The following is a 13,293-nucleotide window of genomic DNA, read 5'->3' as shown; positions in this document are numbered from 1 at the left end:
AAAAAAAATTAATTAAAAAAAAAACTTGAACACAAATGTTTATAATAGAAATATTCACAATAGCTCCAAATGGGAATACCCAGCTGTCGTCCATCAACTAATGAATGGATAAACATACTGCGGTTAATCCATGCAAGGCAATATTATTTAGCAGTAAAAAGGAAGTAAATACTGATACATGCCACAATACAAATGAACCCTGAAAACATCATACTAAATGGGAAAATTGAGTTGCAAAAAATTTGTGATTCCACTTACAAAAAATAAGTTTAGTATTAAAAAAAACTAGAGCCACAAAAAGTAGTTCAGTGTTCGCTTATGTTTGGAGTAGAAACCCTGGTGGTGCAGTGGTTAAACAGCCGTTTGTTAACCAAAGGTGCACAATTTAAATCCACCAGCCACTTTGAGGGGGAAATATGTGGCAGTCTGCTTTCATAAAGATCTCCAGCCTTGGAAACACTTTGAGGCAGTTGGGTGGAATCAACTCACAGCAGTGGTGGGTTTGGTTTTGACCTTTTTTTGTGGTGGTTGTGGAGAATGTGGGTGAACTGTTAATGAGTACAGAATTTCTTTTGAAGTATGAAATTATCTAATTTAAATTATCCTAATCTTTCCATGGCTCCATGAATACACCAAACTTTAAGATAGTTGAATACTATGTCATGTCAATTATAATTCAATAAATTATTTTTTTAATCGTTTTATTGGGAGCTCGTACAACTCATCACAATTCATACATACATCCATTGTGTCAAGCACATTTGGACATTGGTTGCCGTCATCATTCTCAAAACATTTTGCTTTCTACTTGAGCCGTTGGTATCGGGTCATCTCCCCCCCACCCCCCCACGCTCGATAATTTATAAATTATTATTTTGGCATGTCTTACACCCTCCCTTTTTTTAAAAATCATTTTATTAGGGGATCATACAACTCTTTTTTTCTTTCTTTTTTAACATTTTATTAGGGGCTCATACAACTGTTATCCCAATCCATACACACATCAATTGTGTAAAGCGCATTTGTACATTCATTGCCCTCATTCTCAAAACATTTCCTCTCCACTTAGCCCCTGGCATTAGGTCCTCATTTTTCCCCTCCCTCCCCGCTCCTCCCTCCCTCATGAGCCTTTGATAGTGTATAAATTGGTATTTTGTCATATCTTGCCTTGTCCGACGTCTGCCTTCACCCACTTTTCTGTTGTCCGTCCCCCAGGGAGGAGGTCACATAATAGTTCCTTGTAATCGGTTCCCTCTTTCCTACCCACTCTCCCTCTACCCTCCCTACCCCCTCCCTTCTTACATATCTCCCATCACTCACTTTTCTGTTGTCCATCCCCCAGGGAGGGGGTTATATGTACATTCTTGTGATCGGTTCCCCCTTTCTACCCCACCTCTCTCCCACCACTCTCATCACTGGTCTTGAGGGGTTCATCTGTCCTTGATTCCCTGTTTTTCCAGTTCCTATCTGTACCAGTGTACATGCTCTGATCTAGCTGGATTTGTAAAGTAGAATCGGGATCATGGTAGTGTGGGGAGGAAGCATTCAAGAACCAGAGGAAAGTTGAATGTTTCATCGTTGTTACTCTGCACCCTGACTGACTAGTCTCCTCCCCGCCACCCTTCTGTAAGGGGATGTCCAGTTGTTTACAGACGGGCTTTGGGTCCCCACTCCGCACCCCCCCCTCATTCACAATGATAGGCTTTTTTGTTCTTTGATACCTGATCCCATCGACATCTCGTGGTCACACAGGCTGGTGTACTTCTTCAATTTGGGCTTTGTTGTTCTTGAGCTAGATGGCCACTTGTTTATCATCAAGCCTTTAAGACCCCAGACACTGTATTTTATGGTAGCCAGGCACCACCTTATGCACCCGACAATAAATTATTTTTAAAACAAATGTGCCCATTATTGATATGAATCAATGAAAGTGATTTCTGTATTTGTCACTGTCCAGGTAGTTACAATGGTAACTATTTGATTCAAATAACTCCTACTGAGTCCTAGTTTAGTTGTTTTGACTTTAAATTAGAAGGTAGCTAAATAGTACATTGAAGCAGGTTTATATTTTGTTCACAAAAGTTTGGCTTAAACTCTCTGAAAATAGGAATAATAATTAGTTAAGAACCGTTTGGGCCCCATCATATATGATTTTTAAAAGTCAGTGAAATGACACCAAATATAAACAATTGGGAATATTATTGGAGTATTTAATGCCTATTATTTATGACTCATTTCTTAAAATTATCATTTGTAAACTTTCTTTACAAAAGTTGGCCAGTTCTCAACAAAGTCCACATGGAAGAAGCACACCAGCCTATGCAACCACGAGGTGTCGAAGGGATCAGGTGTAAGGCATCATCAGAACAAAAATTCTTACCATAGTGAATGATGCGGGGAGTGCGGAGTGGAGATCCAAAGCCCATTAGTAGGCCACTGGAGATCCCCTTGCAGAGGGGTCTGGGGGAGGAGACGAGCCAGTCAGGGTGCGATGTAACAATGATGAGAAATACAACTTTCCTCTAGTTCCTAAATGTTTCCTCCTCGCTCCCACTACCATGACTCGAATTCTGTCTTGCAAGACTGGCTAGACCAGAGGATGTACACTGGTACAGATAGGAACTGAAAATACAGGGAATCCAGGACGGATGAGCCCTATAGGACCAGTGGTGTGAGTGGCAAAACAGGGAGGGTAAAGGGAGAATGGGTAAGAAAGAGGGAACCGATTACATGGAACTGTGTGTGACCTCCTCCCTGGGGGACAGACAACCGAAAAGTGGATGAAGGGAGACGTCGGACAGGGCAAGATATGACAAAATACCCATTTATAAACTATCAAGGGCTCATGAGGGAGGGGGGAGCGGGGAGGGAGGGGGAAAATGAGGACCTAATGTCGGGGGTTTAAATATGGAGAAAATGTTTTGAGAAACAATGTACAAATGCGCTTTACACAATTGATGTGTGTATGGATTGCGATAACAGTTGTATGAGCCCCTAATAAAATGTTAAAAAAACAAACAAACAAAAAAAACAAAAGTTGGCCAGTTCTGTGGTAATAATAGTTTCCTGTAGTGGATGATGATTTGTAACACTTAAAATATTTTTCCTAAACATTTTAAAACACATTTTGAGGCCAACTTAATGTGTCATATCTGGAGAGATTCATGGGTAATTATTTAAGTTAGAGTACTCAAAAGAGGTTTCCACCTTAAACTGTTTGTTTACAACATACAGAACAGTTTGAGTGGTGTGAAAGTCAAAAAGAAATTTTGGTCCAAGTATTTTGTATATATTTTAAATCTTCAAGCTGTTTACTTTCTTTTTATTTGCTGACATTGTCCCCATTTTCTTATGTAAAGGACTTTTAATTTTTCCATGATGGTACAAATTCTTGTGTTGGTACAATACAGTGATTTTAAGTAAGCTGTATTCAGTGGAACTTAAACTACCCCTAAAAGATTTACTTTGCTTTACTTTTAATCTAATCTCCATTGTTAGTCTCCTGATTTTCTTTAGCTGCAAGAGTGGAAGGAAGTGAAAAGCATGTTGTTATTCTTCAGTCCTGTTGTCCAGCAGTCTGAGAACTGGTGAGGGTAGTCCTAAGATAGTCCAGTATAGCATCTTGGGACTTCTTGTTGGGACCTAACATTCCATATTGCATACATATACAAGCACACACATATGTATATATAATTGGAACAAAAGATACAGACATGTTTATCTTCACTACATGCATTTTAAAAATGGACTTTCTTTTTCTATTGTTTCTAGTCAGTCAATTTTATAACCCACTAAACATTTGAGAGCTAAAGTTTTCTAAACAGTATCTTTGAGAAAGAATTTTGAATTCAGATATGTTCATTCTGAGTTTCCTCCTACTGGCCTTTAAAAAATGTATGTATTTTGTATCTGGGGAAAAAACAAAATCCAGAGTAGAACAAGCATAAATGGCTCTCAAGTAAAATGAAATTTGGGATATAAAGTTTATTTTACTATTATAAAATAGCCTCTGTCTCATCAGTGAAATTTGCTCAAGGGTAATACAAACTAGTATGTTTTAATGCTCAGGCACGTTTCCCTTTGGGAATTATAGCCTAAGTAGAGTTTACCTGCAATTAAGTAAAAAGAAAAACCTCAAAATAAAACCCTGAACTAAAAACTGTCTAAAAAGATATGTATATATTCATTTTGTTTTCATGCTTTTGTGAAGATGTTTTTATCTTTATTTGAATTTTAAAAATTATTTAAATGAAACTAATTTGTTGTAGCTGGTATTAAGTTTGTGTTTGATTATGGATCTTTGTATTTGATGTTAAATGGGGGGACATTTTTGTGCAAATATTTTTGCAGGGACACTTAGTCGGTCTGGATGAACCAGCTTCGGGAGCTGGGCAAGAAGCTCTGCTTAAACAAGAGCGAGCAAAAATCATTCGATTCGAGAGACAAGCAGAAGAGTTCCTCAATGCAGTCTTTTATAGAAAAGGTTGGTTTCAGTGAAGAATAACATTTTGCATCTGCTTGTCTTTTATATGCTTTAAAGCCTTTTCTAATTATTTACTTTGTATTTCTCTAATCAAATTAAATTTAGGGTAGGGGAAGACAACCCCTTGCTCCCACCCCTTCCCTCCTCCTTTGCTCCGAAGTGTTGGTGCCATGTAATGTTCCCTGTGTAGTTCGGAATATTATTGAAATGTGAAAACTATAAGGAAGTAGCATTTATGTATTTTATTAGACAGATTGCTTTCTACATATACAAAACAGTGCCATAATCTTGAAATTAAATTTTAAAGCAACTTATTTTCTTTGATATAATACCCTCATTATACTTAATATTTTTAATTATTAAAATTAAGAGAAACAGACTGATGTAACTTGCCTCTACTTTATATTTGAGGTAGTGTTTTAATAATTTAATCTCTTGGCATTTTCCACATAATCTTTCTCCTTGAAACTTTTGTCAGATTCTTTAATATTTCTTTAAATAATATAAACATATATGTAGGAAAGTTGTTCACTAATGTGTTGATAATAGAATGTCTTTAGGAAAACACTTAGCTCTTTTCCTTACCAACATATTATATTTCCCTTACATCAAGATGACCTCTTAACAAGAGTCACTCTACTAAATTTTTATATCAAAGTATTTTTCTATAGGTACCTTTCCCCTCTAGTTCCAACATAAAGATTATCCTGATATATTTTTAAAGTAAAAAAAGTTTTCAGCAATTTGATTCCACTTTCTTTAAATATTTCTTCATTTGCTAGAGTTCAGTTTGAGTTGAAGAGTCATAAAATTAAGGAGTGTATAGGAGGCTATTTTTCATTGATCCAGACAGTTTCTTCCATTAGAGCTGTGTGTAAATTTACACTTTGACCCTTTTAATATGGACTTGCACGCTGGCCTAAAACTCTCAGCCTACGGTCTTCAATTTATCATTCCCATAAAGCATCTTGAATTCCAAAATACTGTCTGTAAACCTTACTTTCTTGGTTAGTTTTATGAATGTGATTGTCTTATCAAAGCAGCTCATATTTAAAGTATAAATGACTGATAGAATCTATTACTAATAAACCAAATAATATCCTTGTAGCTCTTCTTTAGGATGTATATTAAATCATGGGTCTGATATGTTCCTAAGGCAAGCTTTCTTTATCTGAAAAAAACTTATCTCCTTAATTTACTTTTTATCCTCTCTTTGAGTTAAAAAAAAAAAAAAGGGAGAGATTGAAAAGCTCAACTACCATTGTGTTCTTTCTGATTCATATTTACTATGTATCAGGTTTCAGAGGCTATAAATCTTTTTAGGAGCAGAAAGCCGCATCTTTCTCCCATAGAAGCTTCTCGTGGATAAGAGCTATTGACTTCCAGGTTAGCACATGTAATCCACTGTACCACCAGGGATTCGGTCTGAGTAGAGAGAGTTAACAAGGTCAATCATAGGCGTCAAGATTCCCAAAGAGAAATTGTATCCAACTTCTCTACTCCCATTACTTTGCCAGGGAGGTATAAAACGTTCTTTGGGGCACATACCCTTTGGGGGGTGGTGTTTTTTCCTTGGAATTAGTCTCACAATAAACTTTTTGAGAGTATGAGTCTCTTATGAAACTATGTAAGTTAAATGTGTATATATGTCTGTAACCTGGCATCTGATGCTTAGAAAATGATCTGTTGCTTTGGAATTGAATGCTAGGAAATAATGCTGTTATTTTACAATATTTTTTAAATCTTGGAAATAACTCAGTGATGGCCATGAGTACTGTTTAGTATCTAAAATATTAAGGATCCAGAGGTAGGACGAGCAATTTAGTTTGAAGAGGATATTTTGGTTTTTGAAAATTAATTCAGATGCTTTGTTTACAGTAGTGTTATTTGTATGTTTTAATTAAGTATGCAAAGGAATACTTAAGTATACAAAGGTATACTTCTACTGAGGTAGAAGCACAGTTAACATTAAAAGTAGACTTTTGGGTTGTGCACTGTATAATAGATTCCAATTCAAAAACCCCACACCTTCGACAGCTGTTATCATCACATTTTCCCACCCACCTTTGTCACTTCCATTTGAAAATTAACCATATTTTAAACATTAAATTTGTATTTTAAAATACATAATAGTTGTGAAGTAGTATTTAAATGTAGTCCTAATTTTTATCAATGTGTGTTACCCTAGGCATAGATGTATTCATGGATTGTGTTTTAACTAAGTAAAAGAATGAACTGTTCAAGAATTTTCAGAAGAGATAGAAATGCAAGTGGCAGAGATGTTATCTGATACAAATATTTTATTTCATGATTTAGTCATTCTAAAAGATTCAAAATGTGCTGCATGCCTGCAAAACTCAAATTTAGTAATTTATGATCTTTACTCTAAAAATCCATGGCTTTTACAAACTTTGAATTAAACTTATTGACCTAATTTTACACAGAGACATCTAATAAGTTCATTTTACTTGTTTGGCAACTCCTTTTTGTATGCTATATAGTCTTCAGTCTTTACAAGAGGAAACAGATACTCCTAACAACAACAATGTATTAAAACATGAAATTGTATACAATCTAATAATGTATACTAATGCAAATGTCTTTATTGGGGATTATATGCTTTATAGAAAGAAAACCATTCTTAACTATAAAGTTAAATGAGAAAATCCATTAAGTATGCATTTGATAAAGCCCTGTATGTCTGGCTGGACTATTTTATTAAAACATTTAAGAAACCATTGTCAACCATAGTAATGCACCTATGTGAATACTTTTTATATTTACACCTTTGAGAATACTCATATACCTATTAATACTTAAAATCTCTATAGAGAGGACTAAGTTTAGAAACCTACATCCTTGTTAATATAACAGAGATGACTTTATTCATAGAGCAAGCCTTTATAAATTCCAGACAATTCCTAAGTATTTTGATTTCATGGGTGCTTTCGGGCACTGAGGTTGTCTTGGGGGCAAGGGGAAGAGAGTTCTAAGGTGTCCTGTGAGGCTGTGATGTTGTTGTTTTGTGTGGGTGGAGATTTTTAGATTTTAAATCTATAAATCAAGTCCTTAAGTTCCTAACAACTCCAAAATTCTGTGGGTATTTTACCTTGCATACTTAATCTTTAAACAACCAAGGAAACGGAACTTCCCCACTAGAAAGATGTGGCAGTCTGTGTCTGTAAAGATCACAGCCTTGAAACTGTATGAGGCAGTTGTTCCATTCTGTCCTATATGGTTGTTATGAGTAGGGATTGACTCGATGGCAATGAGTTTAGTGGTGTGTCTACCACAACCAATTTGAGAAGTATAAAAGGGAATAGAAGTCACAGAAGGAATATTAAGATCAGTTCTAACCCAAAAGTCTTAACCATGTATAAAAACCAGAACAGGTCACTTAATCTTCAGATCGTATGTCCCTAGTTGATTTAAAAGAATAGATGATAATCAAGTTGATTCATCCATTTATTAATCAGCCTAGCGTATGAATGCATCCTTTATACCAAGAAAAATTAGGTGGTGAATAAGAATAAATACAAGAAAAATCCCTACTCTTTTGAAACTTAGCTTGGTTTGACTACACTGTTAAAGTGTGATAATGATAGAATTGTGATGTTAACAATATATTTAGAAAACACTGCCCCTTTTATTTCATCCTTTTTGCCTTTTAAGATTTCTTTCAGTACTAAGAGCTGTGAGTCAGTGAATTCATGTGGCCACTAAATTAAAATTAAATGGGGGTAGCTGAGGCAACGTCTTTTTTGATCTGTAGATGATAAACACAAGGGTGATTATTTCATAAGAGAGAGGCTTTGGGATTTCTATATCAGGTAAGTGATTCTTGCCCACAAGACATGCTATTTGCTCTCCCTTTATTTAAGTTGATAATACTAGTTGGGGGGGGAGGGTGTAGAAACATTTTAATGAAAATGTTTGTTTATAATCTGAATTCATAAACTTAGAAATTAAAATAAAATTCTAAGAAAGAATACTATTTCTAGGATATTGCATTTTGAAGGGAAAAATAAGATGAAAATTTGTTTGATTGAAAGCTGTCTTTTTTAGTAAATGTCCCACTTTAAAAGTAAATAAATCTTTGTTTACAGACAGTCCCTGGGTCTCCAACCCCAATATTCCCCTAGTGGCCCGTGAGATCATGCAGCGAATGATCCAACAATTTGCTGCTGAATATACCTCAAAAACTAGCTCTACTCAGGACCCCAGCCAGCCCAATAGCACAAAGAACCAAAGCCTGCCGAAAGCATCTCCAGTCGCCACCTCTCCCACGGCTGCAACTACTCAGAACCCTGTGCTCAGCAAACTTCTCATGGCTGACCAAGACTCACCTCTGGACCTTACTGTCAGAAAGTCTCAGTCAGATCCTAGCGAACAAGGTATGGTTTGATGTCAAAGTCTCCTCTATCTAATCAGACTAATTTGGGGAGAAAGAAATTTTTGGCCAGTAGGGCGGCAGCAGCAGCAGCAGCAGCAGCAGCAGCAGCAGCAGCAGCAATAATACATGAAAATTAATGTGATTCTTACATTATTTCTGACTGCAATGATGGAGAAAGTGGTTACTCTACCCACAAGCAGTTAGTAGTAATGATTAATGTACAACCTGGGAAACTTAAGTAGTTACAGTTGTTACTGAATTTTAGGTTTCTTGATATTTCTACAAGCATTTTACACTCTCCAAACAGTGTGATATTTATGCTTTCATTTGAACAGCTATAAAAATTTTAATTTCTCCCAGATCCATCAGTAGTCTTAAGATCAGCACCTTAGAAATAAGTTTGCTTTTATGTTAGAAGTTATGCTCTGAAATTAAGGCCATAAATTAAAAATTTATAAAACATCATTTGCATTTTATAAAAAGAAACTGATAGAGATTAGAAGTCTTTAAACGAGAAGACAACAATGGAACACTGTAGACTGAGATACTAAGTTTGGAGTATAGGCAGTTCCCAAGTTATGAAGAAGATCCATTCCTAAATGTGTCTTGGAGTTGAATTTGTTGATAAGTCAGACCAGGTGCCCATGGTTCTTATTTAATCTTACTTAAAATGCCAGAAAAGGTTTTGGGGTCTTTCCCATGATTTAAAAGCTGAATATTCAGCAAATGAATGTGATTTTTAGGTAGAATTTATTGTGGGTTAGGGGTTGGCTCACTCATTTCACAGTGAGGCCACATTTATATAACATTAAAGAGTAAATTGTCCCTATGTCAGATGCTTGTACCCAGGGACTGCCTGTAGGTTGATCAGTAATTTTGGAATTATGTAAATGATAAATTTATTCATTATTTGATAAACACAATATATACACACGTACATATTATTATAGAGTATTTCAAAATGAATGTGTTGGTGAAGAGCTTATGTTGAATAGCTTATTAGCAAGTGTTTGAGTTTCTGAAGTGTGTTTTCTTAAATCAAATATTGCTTTGCTATTTCATTTTACCTTTAATTTCCCAAAGATAAATCAAATATTTCAGCACAGACATTGTTTGTACCATCATAAATTATAAATTGGTGGTATCTATACTGATTTAGGTTTTATGGTTGTAGAAATTTTAAAGGTTTGGAGAAATATGTATTTTGGAAAATTAATTTTTAAAATAATTTCTTCAAAGGAGTTTGTCTTCCTTAGCTTCGGTTATTTTGAAGAGCTTGCATTTAATGAACTGGCTTTAGTTGCTTACTACAGAATGTATTTTTTAAGTAGTTTTCTTTGCTTTCTCCCATCTTTGTCATAAACAACAAACAAGATTTTTTAAATTCTGAGAGATTTCCTAGCAGGTGATTTTTTTCATTGTCCAACGTTTTCATTGATCAGTGACCTTTGATTGTGTTGCATCTGTTTTATTTAGGGACCCAGAGACACACACATATTAATAATTATAAAACTCTTACTGCTCTAAATATGGCATTAAAAGCTTCAGATTTACAGTAGGAATACAGTAGTAATAGAATGAGACTATGTTTAAAGGCTAATTTTACTAATAGTAGAGGATAGCATTACAAAGAAGCCACTTAGTCAAATTTAACTTTCTATCACTAGTGTTATAACTGAGGTGTTTGACAATATATTCTCACAAAGATAAGTTTTAAGTAACTGTAAGATTATAGTAACTAGCATATAAGTGAAATAAACATTTTAAAATTACATTTCTTTAATGCATTTTAGTATGTTTTCAACTTTAATCAAAATGTTAGACTTAAAATATGTTGCCTATTTAATTACACTGAAAATTCTTTAAATAATACAGACTTGGATTGAATTTTTGATGCAGTGCACTTGTGTGTTAGATGTCTACATGTGTTAAGATACTTGTTTCCATGAGATTACAATTATATATTTAGAAATATTAATGATTCTAAGAGGTAGAACTTTAGATCTTGGTGAAAGTGAACCTTGCTTGTCTATAAACGCAGAGCATATACGAGGAGTACCCCCCAAAATAGGAATTTCTTCCCCAAAGCTCTGTATTTAAATTTTTTTACAAAGCAATTTTATTACAAAGCAATATATTTGTCCGATCTTCGATTCCATTTTTGGAAATCTTTTACAAACTTCATCTGTTTGGATGGCTTGACAGCACCTCCCTCATTTTCTTCACCTCTTTTACATTGCCAAATCGCTGTCCTTTCATGTCCCTCTTCATTCACGGAAACAAAAAAAGAAGTCATACAGAGTGAGGTCAGTCAGGTGAGTAAGGTGTGTGGGACAAGAGAGGCATGCTGGTGTTTGCCCCCCTCCAAAAAAAAAAACTAGCACATGGAGATGGCTGCAAGAGTTATGCTGCATTGTTATGTTAGCAAAACCAGTCCCCCATTGCCACAAATCAGGCCTTTTTGTTTCTCACTGTTAGTCAATCTTTTCAGAACCTGTAACTCCAAATGCACTAAGAATCGACATTTTCATCTGTATAGGAAGTGGATGGACACCTAGAATGAGTCACCTTTTTTTGAAATGAGAAAATCACTTTGTACAGGCGCTGTTCAACATCACAACAGTTTCTGTGGCATTTTTCCCCCCAGCAGGAAACAAAATTTCACAGCCACACGCTATTTTCTTAAACCGGCAGTCACAAAAAAATGAGGTTCTAGTGAAACTGTTTTTATAAAAAAATTCACTGTGACCAGAGAGAACCTTCTTAGGCAACACAGCAAATTGCTCTATGCTCACCTAGCAGAAAAAATGCGTACTTCAAAAGCTCTGCTCTACCCAGTGCAATTCAATTTTCGGGGGGGAGGGGGATGGGGATGGGATGGGGTGCAGCCCCAGCCCCTCGTATGTTTCTAAATAGCCTGAAGTTGGGGGAGTTAGTAACCTCAGACACTCATTATAAATTAAGTTCTATACTTGTGCAATGTTTTAATGTAACTAGGTAACAGTCTCCTCTGCTGGTTGCCTGAAAATCAGATGCATTGGAAATTATTTTGCTATGTTAATTTTGGAATGAGTAGCTTTTTTTAATAGTTTGAAAAGTTCAAACCATATGATATCTAAATATGTTTATAAGAGAAAAAGTCTTGGAGTGGTAAAAGATCTTTAAATTTTATGTATCAGTAACTAATTTTTTATGTGGTCTAGCATTTAACCTCCCTGGCAGTAATCCCGAGTGTGGCTTGGGGTAGATGTTAACTGTCAGAAGAAGTTTATCATACCTGGAATGTCTACTAGAGAGATTAAAATGAGTAATTTCTTAAGAATTACAGGCCTACAACATAAAACAATAAATTTTATGCAAAACAATACCACTTTGGGTACAAAATCACTGACATAATTAGACCACCAGGGAAGTTAAAAAATCTTACCAATTCCAAAACTGTTTCATTATTCCTTCTTTTCTTAAACGTTGTCCACCAATTTGCAATACTTATTATTAGAAAAACCTGACTTTAAAATTTCTCAGGTGAATTTTGAATCTGTAGCTTTCTTCAAAAGATTGACTACATACATAGGATTTTTTTTTTAACGATTTTATTCAAAAAACTCACCCAGATTGTTGACCAACTGTATTATAGAGTATATGGATGTGACTTATTAAAAATCCAATTTTTATGATTTTGGGTGTTTTTTCATTTTGTATTGTGTGACATTGAATCAAGAAAAATTAGAAAGAGAGCCTAGTAGTTCCAGTGCAGAACCTCATATAGTATGAACTGGCATTTCTAATACTTCACACTCTAAGATCTCCTGGTGCCCACTATTTTTCCTCTCCATTAATAAAAATCTAAAACCCTTGGTGATGTTAAGCATAAGATACTTTGTTAAATGTATACAGCTTCAGGAGGAAAAAAAATACAATAGATAAGGCAAATTTGGCTGTACAGCCGACTAGACCCATTGCTTTGTTCATTTTAGCCTGTGCAGCAATTCGCATTTGCTCCTAGGTTTTAATACCTTCAGGTGTTCTTTGTGTCTTTACAGACGGTGTCCTTGATCTGTCCACTAAGAAAAGTCCATGTGCTGGCAGCACTTCCCTGAGCCATTCTCCAGGCTGCTCCAGTACTCAAGGGAACGGGTAAGGGAAAATACTTGTAGCCTAACAATTTTATATTGATCATTTATCAAAGATTGATGTCAGCCTCCCTTGTATTTTTTAAGAATTAACCCTGTAAAGGGACTGTGCCATGGTGGGACTTTTCTAAAATGACTTTTAGTCTATCTGGCTAGTAAAAATATAATCTGTGGAGCTTAAAGTTAACTAAAGTAGATCATGTTTCTCAATCTAGTATAAAGAGTATTAGTATGGCAAGACTATATCTTTTGACTTTTTGTTGTGGAGTGTTTTGGAGCGTGAA

The 13,293-nt window shown here is 35.3% G+C and overlaps 1 protein-coding gene across 5 annotated transcripts in view; it reads left to right on the top strand.

Moving 5' to 3' along the window:
• Nucleotides 1–13,293, top strand: part of LCOR (ligand dependent nuclear receptor corepressor) — a 104,296-nt gene that overhangs the window by 54,789 nt on the left and 36,214 nt on the right. For 4 of the 5 annotated variants that reach the window (XM_045291243.1, XM_045291241.1, XM_045291242.1 and 1 more), the window contains exons 4-6: nucleotides 4,351–4,483; nucleotides 8,590–8,877; nucleotides 12,920–13,013. The exons of the other annotated variant lie outside the window; for it this stretch is intronic. In XM_045291243.1, coding sequence (XP_045147178.1) covers nucleotides 8,640–8,877; nucleotides 12,920–13,013 — 332 coding nt within the window. In that variant the 5' untranslated portion in view covers nucleotides 4,351–4,483; nucleotides 8,590–8,639. The remainder of the gene's footprint in view (nucleotides 1–4,350; nucleotides 4,484–8,589; nucleotides 8,878–12,919; nucleotides 13,014–13,293) is intronic. 5 annotated transcript variants of the gene reach the window in all.

Source organism: Echinops telfairi, unplaced genomic scaffold (assembly GCF_000313985.2).
Source record: "Echinops telfairi isolate 266 unplaced genomic scaffold, ASM31398v2 ScPeMD7_70;HRSCAF=299, whole genome shotgun sequence".
In the NCBI taxonomy this organism is placed as follows: Eukaryota; Metazoa; Chordata; class Mammalia; order Afrosoricida; family Tenrecidae; genus Echinops; species Echinops telfairi.
Note: the sequence above shows the minus strand (reverse complement) of the source record. Positions and strands in the feature narration are given on the sequence as shown.